The sequence below is a fragment of the Pyrus communis genome, chromosome 15 (assembly GCF_041283825.1).
Source record: "Pyrus communis isolate YQ-2024b chromosome 15, ASM4128382v1, whole genome shotgun sequence".
NCBI classification, from domain to species: domain Eukaryota; kingdom Viridiplantae; phylum Streptophyta; class Magnoliopsida; order Rosales; family Rosaceae; genus Pyrus; species Pyrus communis.
In genome coordinates this window covers 40488564-40512500 of record NC_142579.1, presented here as the reverse complement: position 1 = coordinate 40512500, position 23937 = coordinate 40488564, and the positions used below count along the sequence as shown (strand labels likewise).

At 35.5% G+C, this 23937-nt stretch overlaps 2 protein-coding genes and 1 pseudogene across 2 annotated transcripts; 2 read left to right on the top strand and 1 right to left on the bottom strand.

Moving 5' to 3' along the window:
• LOC137707675 (glutamate receptor 2.8-like) overlaps positions 1-6427 on the top strand; it is a 17614-nt pseudogene extending 11187 nt beyond the window's left edge.
• A 6146-nt stretch (positions 6428-12573) lies between these two features.
• Positions 12574-16493, top strand: LOC137712161 (glutamate receptor 2.8). The gene is made up of 5 exons (XM_068451291.2): positions 12574-12877; positions 13261-14606; positions 14681-14993; positions 15135-15541; positions 15762-16493. Exons 1-5 carry the CDS (start codon positions 12601-12603, stop codon positions 16332-16334), a joined length of 2916 nt encoding a protein of 971 aa, XP_068307392.2. The 5' UTR covers positions 12574-12600; the 3' UTR covers positions 16335-16493.
• Positions 16494-16563: 70 nt separating this feature from the next.
• Positions 16564-17103, bottom strand: LOC137707739 (putative fasciclin-like arabinogalactan protein 20). The gene has a single exon (XM_068446656.2). It carries the CDS (start codon positions 17101-17103, stop codon positions 16564-16566), a length of 540 nt encoding a protein of 179 aa, XP_068302757.2.
• Between the last annotated feature and the right edge of the window lie 6834 nt (positions 17104-23937).

Genomic DNA, 23937 nt, shown 5'->3' with positions numbered 1-23937 from the left:
AGCACAAACACAAATTTGGACGAATTTGTGTAACAAAATGACTCAAAACTCTTATAAACACAAACTAAGACACTTTCTAACTAAATTAGACAATAAAGTAAAGGGGGATTTTAATTTGACGAAAATTGAAATAACGAAACAAGTTTAATAAACTAGACAGAATGTAAATATGAATGCGATGAAAATGAATGGATGAATGCTAGCTAGAAGGTTCTTCTCCACACATGTTACAATTGCATAATAAAATGATTTACAATTGCATTTCAATAAACCATGAATTCTCAACACCCCAAGTTAACCGTGATGCACTAATTAACCTTCAAATCTTCCTAACGTTATTGAATTGGATGGGTTAGCGCATACAACAATTCAAAACATTCCCCACAAGTCCCCTACATGATTGCATAATAGAGATACAAGCAAGAATCATTACGCTCTATGAAAATTATAATTGTTGACGAGGCATTCGTTACTATGGAATACGCATGAAACTTATGCCAAGAATTCGTTTAACGCGATTGTTTATAAGCAACCTCCACTACTTGTGAATATAAGTTCGTAACTATTAGGTGAAACTCACTTATATTCTAGCGTCATATTCATGCATGAAAATTAAGCGTGCACTCTCAATAAACATACATAAATAAGTTATCAATCAAACGGTTAAACAAATTGAATCACAACTTATGAAACGCAATTAGAAGTAATCAAATCAAAATGCAAGCATAAACATATATTTCGAATTTCCTCATAACTTTGAAATCAAAGAAACACCTAAACATTCCAACAACTCAAACTTGAATTGTATGAACGTTTAGGCACTCTTCTCTTCCATTCCTCATACGTACAAAACAAAGAGTACTGAAATTAACATTGAAATCAAAGAAACACCTAAACATTCCAACAACTCAAACTTGAATTGTATGAACGTTTAGGCACTCTTCTCTTCCTCTTCGTTGTAGCACAAGGTCTAAGGATAGTTTGATGGTGTGAATGGTTTGGGGAGTGGTGAAAATGGAAGGATGGTGTTTGGATTGTAAGGGAAACTCACGGCACAAAGGGGGAAGTGTTGGTGGTATGTACAATGGAATGGAAGTGTTTATGGAATGGATGAATTTCTGGCACAAAGGCCTTATTTCTGTGGTGAATGGATCCCCCTTCTTTGTGGCTGCAATGAAGGGTTATTTATAGGTGAAATGGGGGGAACATGACAGCTAGGAGGGTGGTGGAAATCTGGAATGGTGATGGGAGATGCATGTGGCTGATTTATGCATGTGATTAAAGGGTGGAAATGCATGTGCTTTGAATAAGTGGCTGCATGTGCAATGGGACAATCTGGAAATGAGATGGGAGATGCATGTGGCTGATATGAATGTGTTTGCATGTGAATTAAAGCTTGGGTGAATGATGATAAATGCATGTGGATGGAAATAATGAAGGGTGAATGTGCATATGCTGCAATGGGTTGGGAAAACATGTGAGGGAATGATTAAGGTGAATGAATAATGAAATGGGAAAGCATGTGCAAAAGGGGAATGCATGTGGCTGCAAGGTTTTGTGTTAGGTGATGGGTGCATGTTAAGTGATAAGTGATTATGATAAGTGATGATGATAAGTGATAAGTGATAAGTGATATGATATGTGGTTATGATAAGTGATAAGTGGTGATGATAAGTGATATGATATGTGGTTATGATAAGTGATAAGTGGTGATGATAAGTAATGGGAGCATGTGAGGGAATGAATAATGAATGCATGTGTATGGTTTTGGGAGAAAGGTAGAGATGCACGGCATAAGGGAATTGGAAAGGTTTAAATGTCCTAAAACTAAAGGGAACAAGGTTCCAACACTTTGGTCTTCAATTTCGTCCAACATTTTGGCGCCAAGCATAAGCTATCCATTCTTAGCCCAAAAGTGCTCCAAAAGTCTCCAAAATGCATCTTTTTGCTCCTTTAGCCCTTTGGACCTACAAACACACGAAAATAGCTTAAAGTACTAAAATAACTAAAGAAACATAACGTAAATGCACGAGAACAAGCCATTTAAGTCGCATGAATATGCTCCTATCATGATGATGAGGCAGAAATTCTTCAGACGAAGGAGAATTTATCAGTCCGTTTCCAGATGAAGGAACTTGGTCAACTCAAGCATTTCCTTGGTCTAGAGGTTGATCGCACACAAGAAGGAATATTTCTCTGTCAACAGAAGTATTCCAAAGATTTATTGAAGAGGTTCGGAATGCTCGAATGCAAGCTGATCTCTACGCCGATGGAGCCAAATGTCAAAATGAGTGCACATGAAGGAAAAGATTTGGAAGATGCGACGATGTATCGACAATTGGTAGGTAGTCTGATCTACTTAACCTTGACTTGACCTGACATTTCTTATGCAGTTGGTGTGATGAGTCGGTACATGCAAAATCCAAAGAAGCCTCACTTGGAAGCAGTTCGACGAATACTAAGATATGTGAAGAGTACAATTGACTATGGTCTTTTGTACAAGAAAGGTGAAGACTGCAAGTTAGTTGGTTACTGTGATGCTGACTATGCGGGAGATCATGACACCAGGAGATCAACAACTGGGTATGTGTTTAAGCTTGGTTCTGGAACCATCTCTTGGTGTAGCAAGAGACAGCCAACGATATCTTTGTCAACCACAGAAGCAGAGTATAGAGCAGCAGCAATGACAGCTCAAGAGAATGCATGGCTGGTACAGTTGATGAGTGATCTACATCAACCAGTAGATTATCCAGTACCATTGTACTGTGATAACCAATCGGCAATTCGCTTGGCGGAAAATCCAGTCTTTCATGCAAGAACTAAACATGTGGAAGTGCTCTACCACTTTATCAGAGAAAAGGTTCTACAAGAAGAGATTGAGATGAGACAGGTCAAGACGAATGATCAAGTTGCGGACTTGTTCACAAAAAGTTTAAGTACAGGTAAGCTCGAAAATTTTCGCTGTCTGCTCAGCACAGTGCAAAGAATGAGAGCTGACATTGAGGGGGAGTGTTGAGAATCAATGTCAATTGTAGGTGAAGTAGGTGGATGTTGTAGGTGAAGTAAGTGTGTGGTGTAGCTTTCATTTGGTTTGCTATAAATACCCAAGTCCTCAAGCATTGTAAATCATCCAAGGAAAAACAAAGCCTAGAGCTAAATAAGAAAAGCTTTGCTAATTAGTTTGTTTTGTAAGCTTTCTTTAAGAGTGTGCTCTATTTTCTTCTTCTTGGGATCATTAGAGTTATCTTGGATACTCTTCTTATTCAACATTTAGTTCCATAAATTCTTCTGTTATGAGTATGCAAGGGGTGCTGGGTATAAAAACTTATGTCCCAAGTACAAATGAGCTTGGAAGTTTTAGGTTTAGATGGAAAAGGAAAATCCAACAAGACAATCCATCTGTGCATGATGTTAAACCCGATGTTTTTTGGATTTTGGGCTTATGATGCAGCTAGAGCACTAGCCATTACAGTTGAGAAAATTGGGGCTAAATTCTTCATCTTCTAAAAGACGGATACTTCTGGTAATTCCAGTACTGCTCTAGAAGGATTTGGGATCTCTCAAAATGGTCCCCAACTTGTCCAAGCACTATTAGCTACAAGTTTCAAAGGCCTTTCGGGAGATTTCAGTCTTCTTAATGGCGAACTATAATCATCAACTTATCAAATAGTTGATGTCTTTGGAAATAGGGAAAAATTGGTTGGATATTGAACACCCCAAAGTGGACTTCACAGAAATTTCAATTCCACAAACAAAAGCAGATGTTCTACTTCTGATGTTTTGGTCTTCGCTCAATTATATGGCCGGGGGACACCACCTCTGCTCCAAAGGGTTGGCAGATTCCTACAAGTGCAAAACGGCTGAAAGTTTTAGTCCCAGTAAAGCCAGGGTTTTCTGAATTTGTGACTGTGACACACGATCCTAGGACTAAGAAAACCACTTTTAATGGTGGATACTGCATAGACGTCTTTGAAGCTGTAATAAAATCGTTACCATACGCTGTTTCTTACGATCTTCATCCCTATGCAACACCTAATGGTGAGGCTGCCGGCAGTTATAATGACTTGGTCGATCAAGTATATCTTGGTTTCCCATTCTAAACAAAATCATATTTCTTTACTAACACAGTGACACTTTATCTTGATAGAAATATGATGCTGCAGTGGGAGATATAACCATTAGAGCAAACAGGTCCTCTTATGTCGACTTTACATTGCCATACACGGAATCTGGGGTGTCCATGATTGTGCCAATTAAAGACAAGAATAGTAATAATGCATGGGTGTTCTTAAAGCCTTTGACGTGGGACCTTTGGGTAACAAGCGCATGTTCTTTCATATTCATTGGTTTCGCTATTTGGGTTCTTGAACATCGGATAAACCAAGACTTGTTGTGCCTTGGCCCGTTCGTTAGTGCGGAACCGAGATTCAGATTACAACCTCACCAAAATCACACACAGTTGAACAAAATAAAATACAAGAAATAAAGACACCGAGAAATTTACGAGGTTCGGCAAAAACCTGCCTACGTCCTCGGAGAGATATTGCTCTTCACTATGAGAAAAAAACAGTACAAGTTACACATGAGTTAAATCGACATAACCCAATCCCATATCCCTTGTACACCCACTCACAGAATTTTCCCAAGAGCCTCACTCTACCCCAAGAGTTCTTTCACAAGAGATCTTTCACTCTAGCTCTCTTGATTTCTCTCACCCTTACCCATGGTAGAGCCAAATGCTCTCACCATCTCTTTGGATGCTTTACATCTCTTCCTTGGATGATTTCCCTTCCTCCATCCATTCCTTTTAATACCTAGCCAAATAATTATGGCTTTGAAAAAGCCACAAAACAAGGAGCAAAGTAAGCCACAAAACAAGCCACAAAACAAGCCACAAAACAAGGAAACATAATTCTCATCATGATGTTCCCTCATCAATATTGTTTTGTTTCCTAGCCTAATTTGGCCACTATCCAACAAGACTTTCGTGGCCCCCGCAGTCACCAATTTGGAACAATCTTATGGTACTCCTTCTCAACCATGGTTTTTGCACACGGTAAGTTCTTTAACCTTAATTTAAGTAATGATCCGTGCTTTTTAATAAACAGTAGACATTGATGTACTCTATATATCTTAGGGCAACCCACTAACCAAAACAACTTTCTTACTAAAATAACTCAACAGTTTCTACTCTTTCCATTATAAAATATACCTAAAAAAGCAGATCCTGAATGGTACGCAATGCATTTGTTGTTACTTCTTAATCCAATGACGTACTCACTGCTGTTCATTCCTTTTGTACCAGGGGAGCGATTAGTGAGCAACTTGGCTAGATTAGTAGTGATTATATGGTGCTTTGTTGTCCTCATTCTTACTCAAAGTTACACTGCCAGTTTAGCATCACTTTTAACAGTTCAACAACTCCATCCAACTGTTACAGATGTAAACTTCCTCTTGAACAATGGGCACAATGTTGCATATCAATCAGGTTCTTTTGTTTACAAGATTTTGAGAGATATGGGGTTGTAGGATGAAAATCTTAAGACCTATAAATCCGCAGAAGAGTTGAACCAACTTTTTCTCAATGGTAATAGAAATAATGGTATTTCTGCAGCTTTTGATGAAAACCCCTATATGAAACCATTTTTAGCAACATATTGCTCGAAATATACCTCCATTGACCCAACTTTCAAAGCCGATGGTTTTGCCTTTGTAAGTAACCTGCTTTCTATCCTCTCTATGATGTTCTCGATGTTTTCTCATGTAAGTGGGATTAATCATTTTCCTTTGATTTAATTTGAATGTTGCAGCTCTATCCAAAAGGTTCGCCTCTTGCTCATGACGTTTCGAGGGCAATCTTAAATGTGACCGAGGGAGAACAAATGAAAGGTATTCAAGAAACAAGCGAGTTGTGCAGACCCCAACAACATGCTTTCTTCCAGTAGGCTCAGCCTTGATAGCTTTTGGGGCCTCTTTCTCAATGCTGTGTGTGTTTCACTAGTTGCTCTGCTCATATTTGCTGGCATTTTCTTGTGTAGAGAACTCGAGAACATATCGAGGGAACTAAAAGATCTTGATCAAGGAGCCTCATTGTGGACTAGAATTGGTGTCATTTTAGGAAAATACGACCAATTGGACACCAAATCATTTGCTTTTCGGTGTAATGCACTTACACCCCCCTATGAAGCGCCCGCTGAACCACCCGCTCTACTGCCCGCTCAACCACCCGCTCCACTGCCCGCTCAACCTCCCGCTCTGCCTTGAAAGCTTAAATTCAATTTCACATGTTGCCACTTTAATCTCTCTCACCCTGTTGGTGCAATCGTCTAAGTTCAATGGTGGTCTACTGCTTAGAGCCAAGTTTGGTTACCTGATTCCTAGATTCTTATCCATCCATTGCAATTAACTTAAGGAGTAATTTGTTTAAGGTGCAAAATATTGTCAGTATTAATTAAGATTGAATCAAATCTGTTGGAGTTTTGACAAGGAAGAGAAGAAGAAAAATGAATGTCAAAACTCAGAGGTTGGCTCCAATGAAGTCCTAACTTGTTTCTATTCATTTTATGATTTGTTTGGTGTAGACCTTTCTCACGCCACATGGGAGGAGACTTGTTCTTCCTCTTTCGTATGGCTTCTGCACATGCATTTATACATTGCTCTCTCTACCTCATTATATAGAGAGGTGTGTTGGTGTTCACTCTCTTGTACATGTTTTACTCACTTGGTGCTCCTCAAGAATAGGTCCAATGTTGGCTATCAAGTAGGTTCTTTTATTTACGGGATTATGAAACAAATAGGATTTCAGGATGAAGATCTCAAGATTCATAAATTCGCAGAAGAGTTGAATCAACTTTTTCAAAATGGTCAAAATGGTAGTAGAAAATACGGTACTTCCGCAGCTTTTGATGAAACACCCTACATGAACTTTTTCTTGCAACATAATATACCTCAATGGACCAAACTTTTTTCTTTTTGTTTATTGATAAACGATAACGTTAGTGAGCTAAATTATTAAATATTAAGGGTGAGGAGGACTGATAGGGATCGAACTGCATCAGGGTACATAGACATCATTACAAATCATACAGTAAATTTGTTATGTGGTTGCAAAGAAATCGGGAAAGATTACAAATTAAATAAACCAGCATCCTTGTTTCTCTAGGTACGTAGCTGACACTAAAGATGGCTTTTATCAGAATGGTGGAAATTGATCTGTTAGAAAATGCTAGAGTAGTCTATTGTCAATCAGAATGCTCTCATTTAAAGACTTTTACGAAGATATTTCAATTTCTATAAAATCGATAGGATACGATATGATAGAAAATAAAAACAATTTACTATTATGGGTAGGCTTTATACGTGCGGATAAAAACTATAGGACTCGCACATCTATTCTCATCAGATTGTTTTTCATTATTAATTTGTCTACTTGGCCTATACGTGTTGAATCTTACTAATTGATTTCAATCATATTGTGTACATAAATGAAATTCTGTAGGGTTTCTTATTCTATTTCTTCTAGTTTTAACATATCGGCCTTCTTAGCTTTGAGTACTGAAATACCCTTATTTCACTCTTGTGCGGGTTTAATTTCACATGTAATTTTTTTCACTGTTTTTTTCTCTCTTTCTTTAATTTCAAGTGTTTCATATCATTTGTTTCTCAATTAATGTCATTGTAAAGAATATTGCTTATTTGCTTGTACAAGGAGGTAGAGCCTTCAGGTAATCGTACATATAATGAAAATTTAGTGATTCACTAGCGACGCATCAATCGATTTCAAGTAGTCTTGACCCTCCTTCCCAGCAATTTCTCATAAACTAGGGTTTTTCAACAAGTATCCAAATTTTCCTTTAAAGAATCTCGAGTCTATTTTCTAATTGGAAGTCAAATATATTCTTTAATATATTTTCTGGAATCTCAGTTCAGATGAAGTGATCGTTTCTTACTATTTTTTTGAATGCTTGACCTAGTCATATCCACAGACTTTAGGAAAATTACTCACTTCATTTCCTACTTGTTCTTAGGTTAATTTGCTCTTCTTTCTTTATTTTTAATTTGTCTACCTTAAGTTTTGCTTATACCTGTTTTTTTTTTCTTTGAACAAAAGATATCATCTATATTAAGGAGGAGATGGTGGGTTTAACCTCACAATTGACTAATAACGCGATTCAAATTCGCATTTGACAAAAATTGAACCTCAAACAATATATTACAGTGATTGCAAGGCTAAGGCCATATCCACAGGATTGTGCAATTTACATGGAAATGATAAACAAAGCTTTTGTTTTGTTTTAGCTTGAAATATTTTTACACATCGTGAACCAAGTAAATCTTCGAACTTATTAAAGTTCAGATTAACAGTTTGACAATGTAACATAAGAGTATCATTGGCATTAGTTCATATACATTAAGGCATCGAGATATATATATATTATTGTGGAGCCTAAAATAATCTCAAAAATTTTAAAGGCGACATGTGGATTAATTACCGAATCCTATATTTAATACATTTGGATTCCAATTGAAGATTGATTTCATTCAAGTAAGTAATCCCTATTTAAATCAATTAGGAATATTTACACCATTATCTCAAGATATTATATCTTATTTAGTATCTTGAGAATATTCTCTCTATAAACCTTGGCCAATAGAATGTCATCATGTGCATGGTAAAACTCTAACACCATGGTTGGCCCTCTCCCCCTATATATACCTCTAACTCTACAAAATTTTGGTAAGCTACCCCTAAAAGCCCTAAACACATAGTCTTTTCAGAAAATCTAACTTAGGCATCGTAGATTCATTGGCCTAACCCCCACCTCATGAGCGTGTGGGGCTTAGGTCTTTGATCAAAGGTGTTGATTGTTTTACAGGATCATTTTCGTTAAAACAAAAAAAGATGAAAATTTGCATCAACAATTATCTAATACATGAAAGTGATCGGATATTAACAAAGTGGAACTGTATATTCTTCAGCAACTTTCACTTTTTATCGTTTTCAAAGATTGAAAATATATATAATATATCTTGAGTATCTTATGCATGAAAGTGATAGGATATTAATAAAATGGAACTATAAATTCTTCAGCAATTTTCACTTTTTATCGTTTTCAAAGATTGAAAATTCTCAAGAGACATTCATGGTTTATAAACTGACGATAGTCTAGAGTAATGACCGCCGCAAGACCATGACCACCACACTAGTGCAGAATTCTAAATCAGATTTTTAATATATGCTTTTTGCAGCCACTATATGCATTCCAGAATGAATTGTTTGTTATTTAATTCCAAATTTCCATGAATGTTTTGAAGAGTTAATTTGAATTCTAAATTCAAAAACGCTACTCTTATCACTTATTTATATTATCATTTGTACCATTTTTTTAACAGAGATGTGTTCACATGTGTTTGTGAGCCCTACCTCTATTAGAGATATGTTACGAATATATGGTAGATGTAGCATTACTCTTCTAAATTTAAAGTCAACTGTTTTTTATTTGTATAAGTTTTTTTAATACAAGCGATATTCTACATTAATCTATACTAAGGGAAGAGGAACCCGCATCAGGGTGCATAGACATTATTACAAATCAAATTGTAAATATAAAGTCCACTGTTATGTGATTTCAAAAAATTTGGGAAAGATTACAAATTAAACATCATCCTTGTTTCTCTAGGTAGCTGTCACTAAAAGGGCTTTTTATCATAATGTTGGAAAGTAATAATGTTTATACATTTCGGTGCGGGTTTAATTTCATATGTAATTTTTTCTACTGTTTTTTTCTTTCTTTCTTTAATTTCAAGTGTTTCATATCCTTTGTTTCTCAAGCAATGTTATTGTAAAGAACATTGCTTGTAAAAGGAGGAAGAGCCTTCAGGTACTCGTACATATTATGAAACTTTAGTGATTCACTAGCGAGACATCAATCGATTTGAAGTTGATCTATCAAATATATGCTCACAAAATAAAAGGAAAAAATAATGGATTTTAAAATATTGTAAAGATTCAATTTGTTGTCTTGACCCTCCTACCCCGCAATTTCTCGGAAACTAGGGTTTGTCTTGGGCTGCAAATTTTCCTTCAAAGAATCTCGAGTCTATTAACTAATTGGAAGTCAGATATATTCTTTAATATATTTTCTAGAATCTCAATTCAGATGAAGTCATCGTTTCTTATTATTTTTCTGAATGCTTGACCTAGTCATATCTACGGACTAGGAAAATTACTCACTTCATTCCCTACATGTTCTTAGATTAATTTGCTTCTTCTTTCTCTATTTTTAATTTGTCTACCTTAAGTTTTGCTTATACCTATTAAATATACTAATTACTACTTATTTTTAAGACAAGATATTGCTATGTTCAGGCGAGGGGAAAATTCCGAACCCAAGTTACAGTGATTGCAAGGCTAACGTCCTATCTAGCTACCAGAGTTTTGCAATTTACATGGAAATTGATAGAAAGGTTTTGTTTTGTTTTTGCTTGAAATATATTTAAGCATAGGGAACTAAGTAAATCTTCGAACTTAATAAAATTCTTATGAACATTTGATAACATAACATAAGATCACATTAACTGGCATTTGTTCATATACATTAAGCATCAAGATATTATATATATAGAAGAGAGTATCTTATGTATGAAAGTGATAGAATATCAGTGAGGTGGAAATGTAAAGTCTTCAGCAATTTCCACTTTTATCGTTTTCAAGGACTGAAGTTTTTCAAGAGACATTCATGGTTTTAAAATGACGATCGTCCGTAAGACCGTGACCACAATAATGCAGAATTCTATATCAGGTTTTAATTATTTTCTTTTTGCAGCCATTTCAGAATGAATTGTTTGTTATTTAATCCAAATTTCCATAGTTTTGAAGAATTAATTTGAATTCGAAATTTAAAGTCAACTGTTTTTTATTTGTGCAAGTTTTTTTTAGTACCTTAATCCATACTAACGGGAAGGGAAGCGTTTGAACCCGAAATGTAGTGGATTAAAGAGAAAGACTTAACCACTAAAACAATTCACTACTTAAATTTCAAGTTGATCAACCAAACCCCTCATTATTCAATTCACATAAACTTAATTTCTGTAAACCTAGCAATGGCAAGTTATCTTGTACTACTGTAAAAAAAAAATGTTTGTAATTTATTCACAGAATTAAGATAGCATCAGCCATCCATGCATTCACAATTAATTCACATAATTAATGGTTATGTGGAGTGTTTAAATTTAGATGACATTTGATGTGGACAGCCACATTTGAATTAATCAGATTTTTAAATTTAGTTCATTATTTAATAAACTAATAATTAAGAAAAATTAGTTAATAAAATGATGATTGTAGTATACGATGACTATTTCTTATTCATTTCCTTGGGTTTTGCAAATTTTTCAACTGGTGTGGCTGTCCACATCAAATGTTACCTAGGGTGGTATAAAAATATGGTATGGATAGTATTACTCTTTGATTACTCTTTCTGGGTGTTGGGTTTGGCGCCTTGGAGTTGGGATCTCTTCCCTTCTTATTGTTCTTGTAAGACTTCTCTCGCTTGTTAGTTGTTGCTCCTTTTTGTTTTATTGCAGTGTCATTTGCCAAAAGAAAATTTAGGCGCAAATATTGAACACTAAGAGCTCGTTTGGTTGGAAGTGCTTTTAAAATAATTAAAACTTTTTTTAAAGAAAATGTTTTTGAGCTTCAAAAGTACTTAAAATGTTTCCTACAAAAAGTGCTGATTATATGATTTATTTGCGTTTTTACTAAAAATTGGTTCCAAAAATATTTTCACAAAATACGCATTCAACCATTTTAAAAGCATTAATTACAAAGAAGCCCTAGATTGGACATATCATTTTATCAAGTTTATTACCTACGTCACATAATATTATTAAGGGAGTTTTAATGAAACACTCATGGTACTGTTCACTTATAACGTTAAGGACATTTTTAGCCTAAAAAGTCCATCATCGTACTATTCACTTATACCTTTATTTTGTCATTTTGGTTAAAAACTAAAGTTTTCAAACCATTTTCATTAATTTTCTTTATTATTAATTCATGACATAAATTTTAAGTCACTCCACCGAATACGAAGACTAAAACCTTGTGGAAGAAAATGTAGTGGCAACTCCACATACTAGATGAGCAAGTACGTGTACTATTTTTTTTTTCCTACATGGAAATGTTATAAATGTATCTTTGATTTGTCAAAGCTGGACTTGGACAATATAATATGAGACAAATGGTGCCCTTGAATTGAATGTTTCAACTTTTAGAGACATCTACCTTCCAGTGACTTGGAAAATCCAATTCAAACCTTCACCAAGAAGAAAGGGGTGCACATCCATGCTCCTATTGACAATCTGACATTGACTCATTGAATGAGGACAGCAAACTAAATGCATTTTTGGGAGATGCTGGTAGCATGAAAATTACATGCCGTGACAGCTAATGGATTGTTGGATGCATCCTTTTACTTGTATTAATTTATGTAATTAACAATTAATTGATCCAGTTTAGAGCTTTCAATCCACCGTTTTAAGTCTATATAAATAAAGACTCCTTTTTACTTGAAGTCATAAATTGCAAAGCTTGAACACATGGCCAAGAAAGCTAGCTGCAGCAGCTCCCTTTTTACTTTGCTCTTCTTGTTCTTATTTTCTAAGACTACTTTCCTGACCATGGCACAAAACAATACGACTATCCCAGTTCATGTGGGTCTGGTTCTTGACTTCGATGATTTGTATGGGAAGAGGGATCTGAGCTGCATCGAAGTCGCCCTATCCGATTTCTATGCCTCCAATCCTAACTACAAAACCAGGCTTGTTCTGGACAAAAGGAGCTCCCATTCAGATGTTGTTGTTACAGCTTCTGCAGGTAATTTTCTCTCCTCTTTGCGCATGTTTTGTTTTTTATCGTTCCAATTAATCCCCGTCTGTTGACAGCCTTGCATAATATTTTAAATGATGTTGGTGCTTATCTAGTTTATTGTTCACCGATTTTGAGTTAAATGCTTACATTCTAGCATGAAACCGTTTATTATACTCAATTAGTTTTGAAGGTATGAATCTCACGTCGGGGAATAATAGCCTTGCATAATAGTTTAACAAATCTTGGGAATCTCATGTTCATTGCCAATGAGTTTTCAGTTGGACGACGCTCTAACAACTGCCCGTGAAATTTTGCATATTCAACTAGTTTTAAAGCGTGAATCCACGTCGGGGTAGATTAATTTAACATGTTCTTGCTTGAATGAACAGCTTTAGACCTAATAAAGAATGTTCAAGTGCAAGCAATCATAGGGCCTGCATCATCAATGCAGGCCAAATTCCTAATCAGCCTTGGAGAGAAAGCCCAAGTTCCCATAATCTCCTACTCAGCAACAAGCCCATCTCTTACTTCAATCAGAAGTTCATATTTCATCAGAGCTGCACAAAATGATTCATCCCAAGTGAAAGCCATTAGTGCTATCATCCAAGCCTTCGGCTGGAGAGAAGTAGTGCCCATCTATGTTGACGATGAGTTTGGGGAAGGAGTCATACCTTACATATCTGATGCCTTGCAAGAAGTTGGTGCTCGAATTGCCTACCGGAGTGTCATTTCTCCGGCGGCCACTGATGACCAAATTGTTGTTGAGCTTGAAAAGTTGATGGCAATGCAAACAAGGGTCTTCGTTGTGCACATGTTACCATCTCTTGGTTTGCGAATTTTCGACAAGGCAAAAGAGATTGGCATGATGGAGGCAGGGTATGCTTGGATAATGACTGATGGGATGACCAACATGCTTAGTTCCATAAATTCCTCTGGCATAGAAAATATGAAAGGGGTTTTGGGCATAAAAACTTATTACCCGAATTCGAAAGGTCTTGAGTATTTTCGAGTTAGATGGAAGAGGAAGTTCCAACAAGAAAATCCAACTGTCCAGAATGTTAAACTGGATGTGTTCGGATTGTGGGCGCGTGATGCTGCTTGGGCACTGGCCATGGCTGCTGAGAAAGTTGGGGATACAAACTTCAGCATCGAAAAGACAAATACTTCCGGAAAATCGAGTACTACTGATCTAGAAAGATTTGGGGTCTCACAAAATGGTCCTCAACTTGTCCAAGAACTATCAGGTACAAATTTTAAAGGCCTTTCAGGAGATTTCAATCTTTTCAACGGCCAATTACAATCATCAACTTTTGAGATTGTTAATGTGATTGGAAGTGGGGAAAAACTGATTGGATTTTGGACACCCAAAAATGGCCTTGCAAGAAACTTAAATTTGAGAAACACAAGCAAATATTCTATGTCCAATGCTAGTCTTGGATCTATTATATGGCCGGGAGACACCACCTCTGCTCCTAAAGGTTGGCAGATTCCTACACTCGGCACGAAGCTGCGAATTTTAGTCCCGGTCAAGCAAGGGTTTTCGGATTTTGTAAATGTCACATATCCTAGAACCAACACAACCAAGATCAGTGGATATTGTATAAGCGTCTTCGAAGCTGTAATTGAAGCACTACCCTACGATGTCCCTTACGAGCTTATTCCCTATGCCTATGCAATGGCTAATGGTTCGAGCACTGGCAGTTACAATGACTTGGTGAATGAGGTGTACCTCAAGGTAAGTCTTTTTTCCCTAATCTAACAAACTTATCTAATTTGTAACTAACCTGGTAACATTTTTTTTCTTGATAGAACTATGACGCGGCAGTAGGGGATATCACTATTAGAGCAAACAGATCCTTATATGTGGACTTCACGTTGCCGTACACAGAATCTGGTGTGTCCATGATTGTGCCCATCAAAGACAACAAAAGCAAGAATGCTTGGGTGTTCTTGAAGCCTTTGACATGGGACCTTTGGTTAACGAGCGGTTGCTTTTTCATATTCATTGGTTTCGTTGTTTGGGTTCTTGAACATCGGATCAATGAAGACTTTCGGGGGCCTCCACATCACCAAATCGGGACAAGTTTTTGGTTCTCGTTCTCAACCATGGTTTTTTCACACAGTAAGTTTGTTCGTCTTAATTTTCTCTCCACAGAAACTATGCAAATTTCATGCTTTCCATTATGTAAATTATGCCTCAAACTTCTGACATCCATGACTCATTATTCTCCATTTCTTTTATGTTTTGAAATTTTCGTTACAGGGGAACGAGTAGTGAGCAACTTGGCTCGATTCGTGGTGATAATCTGGTGCTTTGTGGTCCTCATTCTGACCCAAAGTTATACTGCAAGTTTGACATCGCTGTTAACAGTTCAACAGCTCCAACCAACTGTTACTGATGTTAACTTGCTCATCAAGAATGGGGACAATGTTGCCTACCAATCAGGTTCTTTTGTTCTTGGAATTCTGAAACAACTAGGATTTCCAGATGAAAAACTTAAGACTTTTGGTTCCCCAGAAGAGTTGAATCAACTTTTTCAAAACGGGGGTAAAAGGGATGGCATCTCGGCAGCATTCGATGAGAACCCCTACATGGAACTATTTCTTGCACAGTATTGCTCGAAATACACCATGGTTGAGCCGACATTTAAAGCCGATGGATTTGCCTTTGTAGGTTCACCTGCTTTCTCTCCTTTGTCTTTATCATGTTCAAACACATGTTTTCTCATGTCATGTGGGATTATTCTGTTTTCTTTGTGTTGAGAGTTTGAATTTCGCATCAGAGAATTTAGTGTTTACATGATATAGTTTAAATTATCGTTGGCATATATTTAACTCCTAAAATGTTTTCCAAATACAATCTTTTGACGCTTTCATTTGTGACTTGTAGGCCTTCCCAAAAGGTTCACCTCTTGCTCGTGACATTTCGAGGGCAATCCTAAACGTGAATGAGGGAGACAAAATGAAAGAGATTGAGAAGAAATGGTTCAACAAAGAATCAAGTTGTCCAGACCCTAACAGCCTGGTCTCGTCCAACAGTCTCAGCCTTGAGAGCTTTTGGGGCCTCTTTCTCATAGCCGGTCTTGCTTCAACATTAGCTCTCCTCATATATGCTGCCATGTTCTTATACGAACACAAGGAAATCCTCTTGCGACTCGATCCAGAAGCCTCATTGTGGAGAAAATTTTGTGTCATGTTAAGAATTTACGACAAAAAGGACTTAAAGTCATTTACTTTTAAGAAGGGTGAACTAGAAGTGAACACCATCTTCCCCCCAAGTCCGTCCGTCTACTCAAACAACACTGAATCACGCATTGTTTTCGACGAGCAGATGAGAACACCTTCTACTGAGCATGGTGGTTTCAGTCCCAGTGATGGTTCGCCCAACGGAAGAGAGATGGAATCAGTCATTGAGATTAGTGAGAGGCCAACACCTCATGAGATTGCCCAAGAAAGCAATTGACAGTGTTTCTTAGTTTCACATAGTCGGTGCTAATTATAGATGTAGCACCTTATCGTTATACTTAATTGTACATGGGTAAAAAATATTGTAAATTGGTTAAGAAATAAAATGATTATATATAACACATATTCACACCACGGATTTTACAGAAAACAAAAACTGACTATTCTCTCTAATAAATGCAGAAACTTTGTTACAACTGTAGTATAAGCTCTCAAACGCCAAGAACCTAATTTTGCAGAAAGAGAAACCGACTAATAATCCCTAATGCACCTTTCAACCCCGGAAATCCTTGAGAAGTTCCCTCTTTCACGTTCATCACGTCATATTGCGGATACCTTAGGGTTTGGAAAGCCGGATCAAGGAAGTCCTCAATCCCATGAACAATCAGTCGTCCATCATTGTACACACCCCACTCCGTGACTTTGACTAGGTTGAGAGAAGCGTATCCGCCAGTGCCGGTGGGCAGGGAAGTAAGAACGAGAGGATGACCGGGCAGAAGAGTGTCGACCTTGGAACCATGATCGAAAGACGCCTCTACTGAATCTTTGTCCATCTTGAACGGCACAACATGATACTTAAATAGTGTCAACGGAGGCTGTCCATACTTGGAGTTAAAGAAAGCTTGGTCTTTAGGGCAAAAGAGGGTAAGACTGGTGCTGTGATTTAAGTTTAGGGTTGGAAATATCACAGCCTCAATAATGGTGCCTAGGGTTAGTGCCATGGCGTGATACCCTTTGTCGGAAAGTACGCTGGATACCTTCCCCATGTTGATTCCTGACTGTTCCGGTTGGCTTGTTTGTTCATATGGTTGAACAGCTTGACTGGTAACAAAGAGAATTGAAGAGAGAAGAAAACAGATCAGTGCAAACTTGGAATCCGTGGGAGAAGAGAAGAAGAAGGCAAAGCTAGGGAGGTATAATTGGGTGCAAAGAGACGAGTTTTGCAAAAAACAAAAGCCCAAGGTGATTACACAATACATAGTACCAGTACTTCCAAATCCTTCACGGATTCCTTTTCCCTTCCGGAAAATATATATCACAATATTTCACCAAAATGTTTTTGAATGGCCAACCGACATCAGATATGCTACTCTCTTTTTTTTTTACAATATTTTATTTTTTCAATTAACCTTTTACAACAAAATACCTTGATAAAAAAACAGAAAAGCAAAGAAATAATAATAATGTTGAAAAAATATGATTATATAAGTTCTTATGCAGTTTTGATAAAAAAAATAAAAAATTACGAACTTTAAGGGCGAAAAAATTATGTCAAAGGAATTAAAAGTGGATCATTGTCATTTTTAAGAGTAAATTGAAATTTTGACTTACGTTTCAGCATGCATTGTATATATATATATATTTTTTTTTTAAAAGTCACCTACATATTTTGTCACGGGGTTCCGCCCAAAAATAAGTTCACCTTGCTCTTTTTTTATCTATATATATAAAGGGAGAATGTCAGTTTGGTGAAGCATTCAGAAATACCAAGAAAGCCCCTTTGTTTTCTTCACAATCCAAATCCACAAAAATCAGAAAATGGGGACAAACTGGTAAAAACAAAACTACTGTGTTGAAGGACCAAAAAAAAAAAAAATTAATCAAAAGTAAATACATGCTAAAAATGATGTAGGAGGAATAAGCGCCAACCAGTTGACGGTTTCATCTGGAGGATTCCCATGATCTGAACTGAGTTTAGTGGGAGGTTCAAGAGTAACTACGCACACCCCACTAATATTTAGAGATGAATAACCGAAAGGAAATCCATTTTCGTTTTCACGAGATTAGTGTGTGGTTTCCATTCGTTCGAAATAGAAAAAGGATTGAAAAAATCAGTCACAAATCTCCTTCTTTGTTGTTGCCATTCTGGGTTTTCTGCTCTGCATGCAACAGGCTTTTCAAAATCAGGTACACCATTTTCTGAATTATGTATTAATTTTGTTTTTGTGGTTTTCGATGTTCACATGGATTTTTTGTTTGAATTTTGTATTTGTGATTTTGCGGGTTGTTTTGAATTTATGGATGGCTTTTTCTAGGTTCGGTGAATTTACAGGGGAGAGGGAGAGAGAGGCCTATTGATTTAAACTCTTTTGCTAAAAGCTTCTAATTTATCCTTTATTTCTTTTTTCATCTGGGCAAAATTTTTGATGGATTTATGTATTTTTTTTTCCGTTGAATTCGAACTCCAATCTGAATTATGGATTCAGAAAAAAAAAAAATTAATGAATTTTTTATTTGCGTGCATGTTGGTTCTGTAACCGCATGATTTGATAATCCGACCGCAAAGCTAATCTTTTCTGTATGTTTTTGGGTTGCAGACCTGGACTGTCGAATGGAGAGGATGAAAAGCAACTGCAGGAAAGCGGCAATGGAGACCCGGCATCAGCATTTTCAAGTCAATCTGGGTAATCTCATAGCCTTCGACCCTCATCACAAATTCCCCTCCATCCCCTTATCTAAGTTATTTTTCTTTACTTATTCAATATCTCTATTTTTTGGTAATCTATATATATCTATATATATAAAGGGAGAGCCCAGTTTGGTGAAGCATTACAAAATGCCAAAAATATCCTCTCTTTTCAATAAAACAGCACAAAACTATCCCAATATAAATGGGTAATAATCGTAAAATACAAATAAAATAAGGTTAAAATCGTAATAAACAAAATATGAAAGCCACCCATACTTTTAGATTAATTATGACCGTTTGATTACTCATCACATTCTTTCTCTCTAAAAAAACCAAAAAAATAAATAAATATAGAGAAGCAGTTATGCAGTTACAGAGTTCTAGACTGAAGCCACCCCAAACCCAACAAACTCCCCACAAGCAGTTGTAGTGGTTGCAGAGTTGCACGATTAAAACCCCAACTACCCCACATTTCTATTCGGGAGAAACCCACTCAACTTCACGTACCCCTCTTTTTTTGTTGGTGCTTCTTCGTCCACCTTACAATTTGGTGTTTCTTCATCTATGCTTCTCCTTTAATATAATTTATGGGTACCAGTCCACCTTATTTCATTTGATGCTTCTACAACATCAAATTGTTTAATCCTAATTCACTTTGTTCAGGTTTTATTGAATTACAATATGGGTTTGCAGTTCAAAGTTGATTTGGGGATTTTAAAAGTGGTGGACAGGCACAAACAAGAAGGCAGAATTTTCAAGGCTTCGGCAAAGGAGGTAAGACTATCATAATTTTCCCCAGAAGAGAACCAAGATGGTGTTCCCTAGAAGATAACCAAGAAGGTTATTCAACCACACACTGTTTGTTTGATCTCTTACTCCCCATTTGCTCAGCTTTCTTTTGTTGTCTTTTTATTTTTTTTTTTAATTTTAAACTTCATATACTTAATGTTTTGAGTTATCTAATGGACAGGCACAAACAAGAAAATAGCCTTGGCCTCTTCTAAGAGAATGTAATCCACACGCTGAAGAAAACCAATTCTTCTCATAAATATATTCTATTCTACATTAGCTTTCTTTGTTCTGTTAATTGGTACTTTTTATCTATTTGTATTGTTCTTTTTTATTTCTCGCTATTTTTTTTTTTTGTCTGCATAATCCGCGTATTATTTTGATAAAAAAAATAGCATATTATATGGGGTTTTATGCGGTTGATATGATGTTTGATTGGTTTCTTTGTAACCAAAAATTGTTTTCCCCTGGCCCTTAACGATGGAACGCGGCCCCTTCTTTTTCGACGCAGTCTTTCAATAAGGTCTAAGGTGACCGTGGTGTGCAAATTACTAAGACTCCGAGACAGCGACGATTGGGATGAAGATCAGAGATGCTCAAGTATATATGTTAACAACTTGGCATTGTAAGTGTTTATAAATTCCAATTTGTATTACTGATAAACTACATATACCAAATGTGATTAGGAATTAAATTAAATATAAACTACATGGGGATAGAGAAAGCGATTTAGAGGGAGAGCCAAAATATACTTGGAGACAATAAAAAACTGCACAAATTTGTGACAAGTTGACGAGTAAATGACTCTTTGTTTTGCATTTTTTTTCTTTGGTAAGCTATGTCTAAAACTTTATTCATTTTATTGTAAGATTGAAGAACAAAGATCATTGTCTTCCGTCAAGCAGCTTTTTCTTAATATTGATTGCCAACCTGTTTGTAATAATAATTGGATAGTTTAATTTCTATTAGTTTAATTTTAGATGTTCTCAATAGTAAATGTGCACACTATTTTTCTAGCTATAAATTTGTATATGATTTGCTATGTACTTTTTTTTATATGAAAAAGCCTTTTTTGAATGCAATATGAATTACATGGTATGTGGACAAAATTCTATATAGGCGTAAAAGACTTTTGGCTTGCAATACTGCATAAGGATTGCTTGGCTAAGGAACTTGAAGATTCAAGACCTTTTTCGGTTCTCTTTTCCGTTTTTTTGGTGTTTGGAATGATTCATTTTTATTATTTTTATTCTAAATGCCTAACAATCGGTAATCTAATTGTATCATTAGTTTATGTTAATTCAAGATTTTAGAATAATTGAGGTGGTCATCTCTAATGTTTTTATTTCATTGTCACTACCAATTAAAATATTATGTGCAAATGTTTAAAATGCAATGCAATATCTATGACAAGTGATTTGATCATACATAAATGAGTGTAGTGGAGCAGGATTTAAGCTTCGCTGCTCAAATAGTATTTCTCCAAGTTGAATGAAATTTACATTCTATTGAGAATAATAACACTTATACAATGGTGTCAGTTCCATGGTTGCAGTAAAGACAATACAAGAAAAATCAAAGCAATCCCATACGAAAAAAAATGTGAAGAAAGCTACAAATGATGCATTTTCCTTTGGATATGACTATTTTTTTTTTCTTATTTTTGTCAATGTATGTACACTTTAATTGCTACATACTATAATGCAATTTACACCTCAACTCATATTCTCATTCAAAAACTCCGTTTGCAGTTATGGAAACAAGCATTAGTGTTGTGGTGCTATTGAATTGACAAAGCAATTTGCGGTGGAATGGGAAAGTGTAACATATATGTCTAGAAAAAATAGTATATATATTATATTATGAATCCACAAACTTATCAACTCATTTTTAGCAAATTTTAATAAGATAAACGGCAAGTAAAAGATGATACATATGAAATATCTTGGTTCCTTGCTGTATTTCTTCCTTTATTCATTACTAGCTTTTTCTAACATGCTTTCGTACGTGTAAAGAGTCTTTTTTTTTTTTCTCATGCATTTTACATACGAGTTAATTATGTTTTATTTCCTTTTATTTTCAATGTATGATATATTTTATTTTAAGACGTAATATGACAAAAAAATAGCCAGCACAACACATCTCAAGGGGCGATAGCACCTGTGATAAAAAAAATACCTCTCACATAAACAGGTAGGAACATACAACATACTACCTTTTTATAGTAAGAACACCTTTGTATAGGTGTCAGCTCTTCCGTTGGCATGTCTACTTACTGTTTTTTATAGTAGTCTAGGCGAGTACTTAATGTTTTCATCTACTCTTCTTTTATTTACATCTACTTACTATTGTTTATGGACTTTAGGTAGGAACTTGCATCCAAAATCCCATGTTGTTTGACAATTGCGTAAATAACATTTAAATCATTACTTTACACAAAGTGAAAACCAAAAACATGACAACTTTTTAGGATGTGCATGATAAAGAAAAAGTTCATCTTTGCACAATACATCTAAAATATATCTTAATAATTACAATGGAAGAAAAAACTAATGCAAAATCTTCACAATTACATTAACATTTCTTACTATTTAATTTTGTAAACATGATAACATGCTAAAAAGTTGTCATGTTTTTCATTTTCACTTTGCGTAACATTTAAATCATTACTTTACGCAAAGTGAAAACGAAAAACTTAACGACTTTTTAGGACGTGCATGGTAACGAAAAAGTTGACAGACAGTCTAGCAAGAATCAACTAATGCAAGAAAACATTTAACCCATGTTGTTTGACAATTGCATAAATAATATTTAAATCAATACTTTATGCAAAGTGAAAACGAAAAACGTGATAATTTTTTAGGACATGCATGGTAAAGAAAAAGTTCATCTTTGCACAATACATTTAAATTATATCTTCACAATTACAATGGAAAAAAACTAATGCAAAATCTTCACAATTACATTTAACATTTCTTACTATTTAATTTTGTAAACTTGATAAATCCTAAAAAGTTATGTTTTTCGTTTTCCTTTGCGTAACATTTAAATCATTACTTTACGCAAAGTGAAAACGAAAAACTGAATAATTTTTTAGGATGTGCATGGTAACGAAAAAGTTCCTCTTTACACAATACATTTAAAATATATCTTGACAATTACAATGAAAAAAAACTAACGCAATACACATTTAGGGGCGCGTAGCGCCCGTGATGCAAAAATGCGTGCGTGCGGAGAGGCTAATATATTCATAAATAAAACAGACAATAAACTTAAAGTCAAACTGAAAATTATATAATTAAATTAATCTGATCATCCAAAAATGCCTTGGCTTTTTTTTCTTCAGAAGACTACATATTTATACATAATGGGTAGGTGCAAAAAGACTAAGTTAGATGATTGAATATAATAAAAAATTGAAAATAATAAAAAATTGTTGTGATGGACACAAACACAATTTATAAAATAATCACTTAAGAAATATAAGAATATCTAAAACAACACATCTTTGGGGCGCGTAGCGCCCGTGATGCAAAAATGCCTCTCGCATGCACGTTAGTGCGTGCAGAGAGGCTAGTATATATAAAGTGAGAAGGCCAGTTTGGTGAAGCATTCAGAAATACCAAGAAAGCCCTTTTGTTTTCTTCACAATCCAAATCCACAAAAATCGGAAAATGGGGACAAACTGGTAAAAAATCATAACTAAAAAAAAAAAAATACTGATCTTCATTTGAAAAAAGAATTTAAAAAAAAAAAGTAGATAAATAGATGCAGCAAAAAAAACCAATCCAAAAAAATCGAAAAATGAAAAAAATGTTGGAAGGAAACGTGGGACTTTGGGAGATATTGCAGTTTTCAAACTGCTTTCAGTAATTGAATAAAATATAAAAAATAAAAAGAAACCTAATACGTTTACAGTTAGAACTGCTATTCTACAGTTGAAGGCTTGAACCGTGCAATGGGATTATGGGAGCGGTTCTGTGGAACGCGAACGTGCATGGAAATAAAAGCGAACGTGGGATATGATCATATGAAGCAGTTTTGCGGGAAGAGCTAAATGAAACACAAAATAAAAGAGAGAATCTGAAGAGAACAAATTGAAATTGTTTTGCTGGAGAAGATGAAATTGGAAAAAAACCAACAAGAACTGGTCCTTTGAGAAAGTTGGTAATAAAATTTCTTTTGTGGTTAATCTTTTGTGTTTTGTTCTCTGCTCCTTATTCCTTAATGTTAATCTTCTCATGCATTTTCACAGGATTATTGAATCGAAGTTCTTCTACCATCAATCAATTGCTGGAATTTTCATAATCGTGGAACAAACAATGAACAAGGTTTGAAATTTGTTTTCTTTGTAATCAATATTGCCATTCTGTTTTTGCCTTGGGGAGGCTTTGGAAATGGT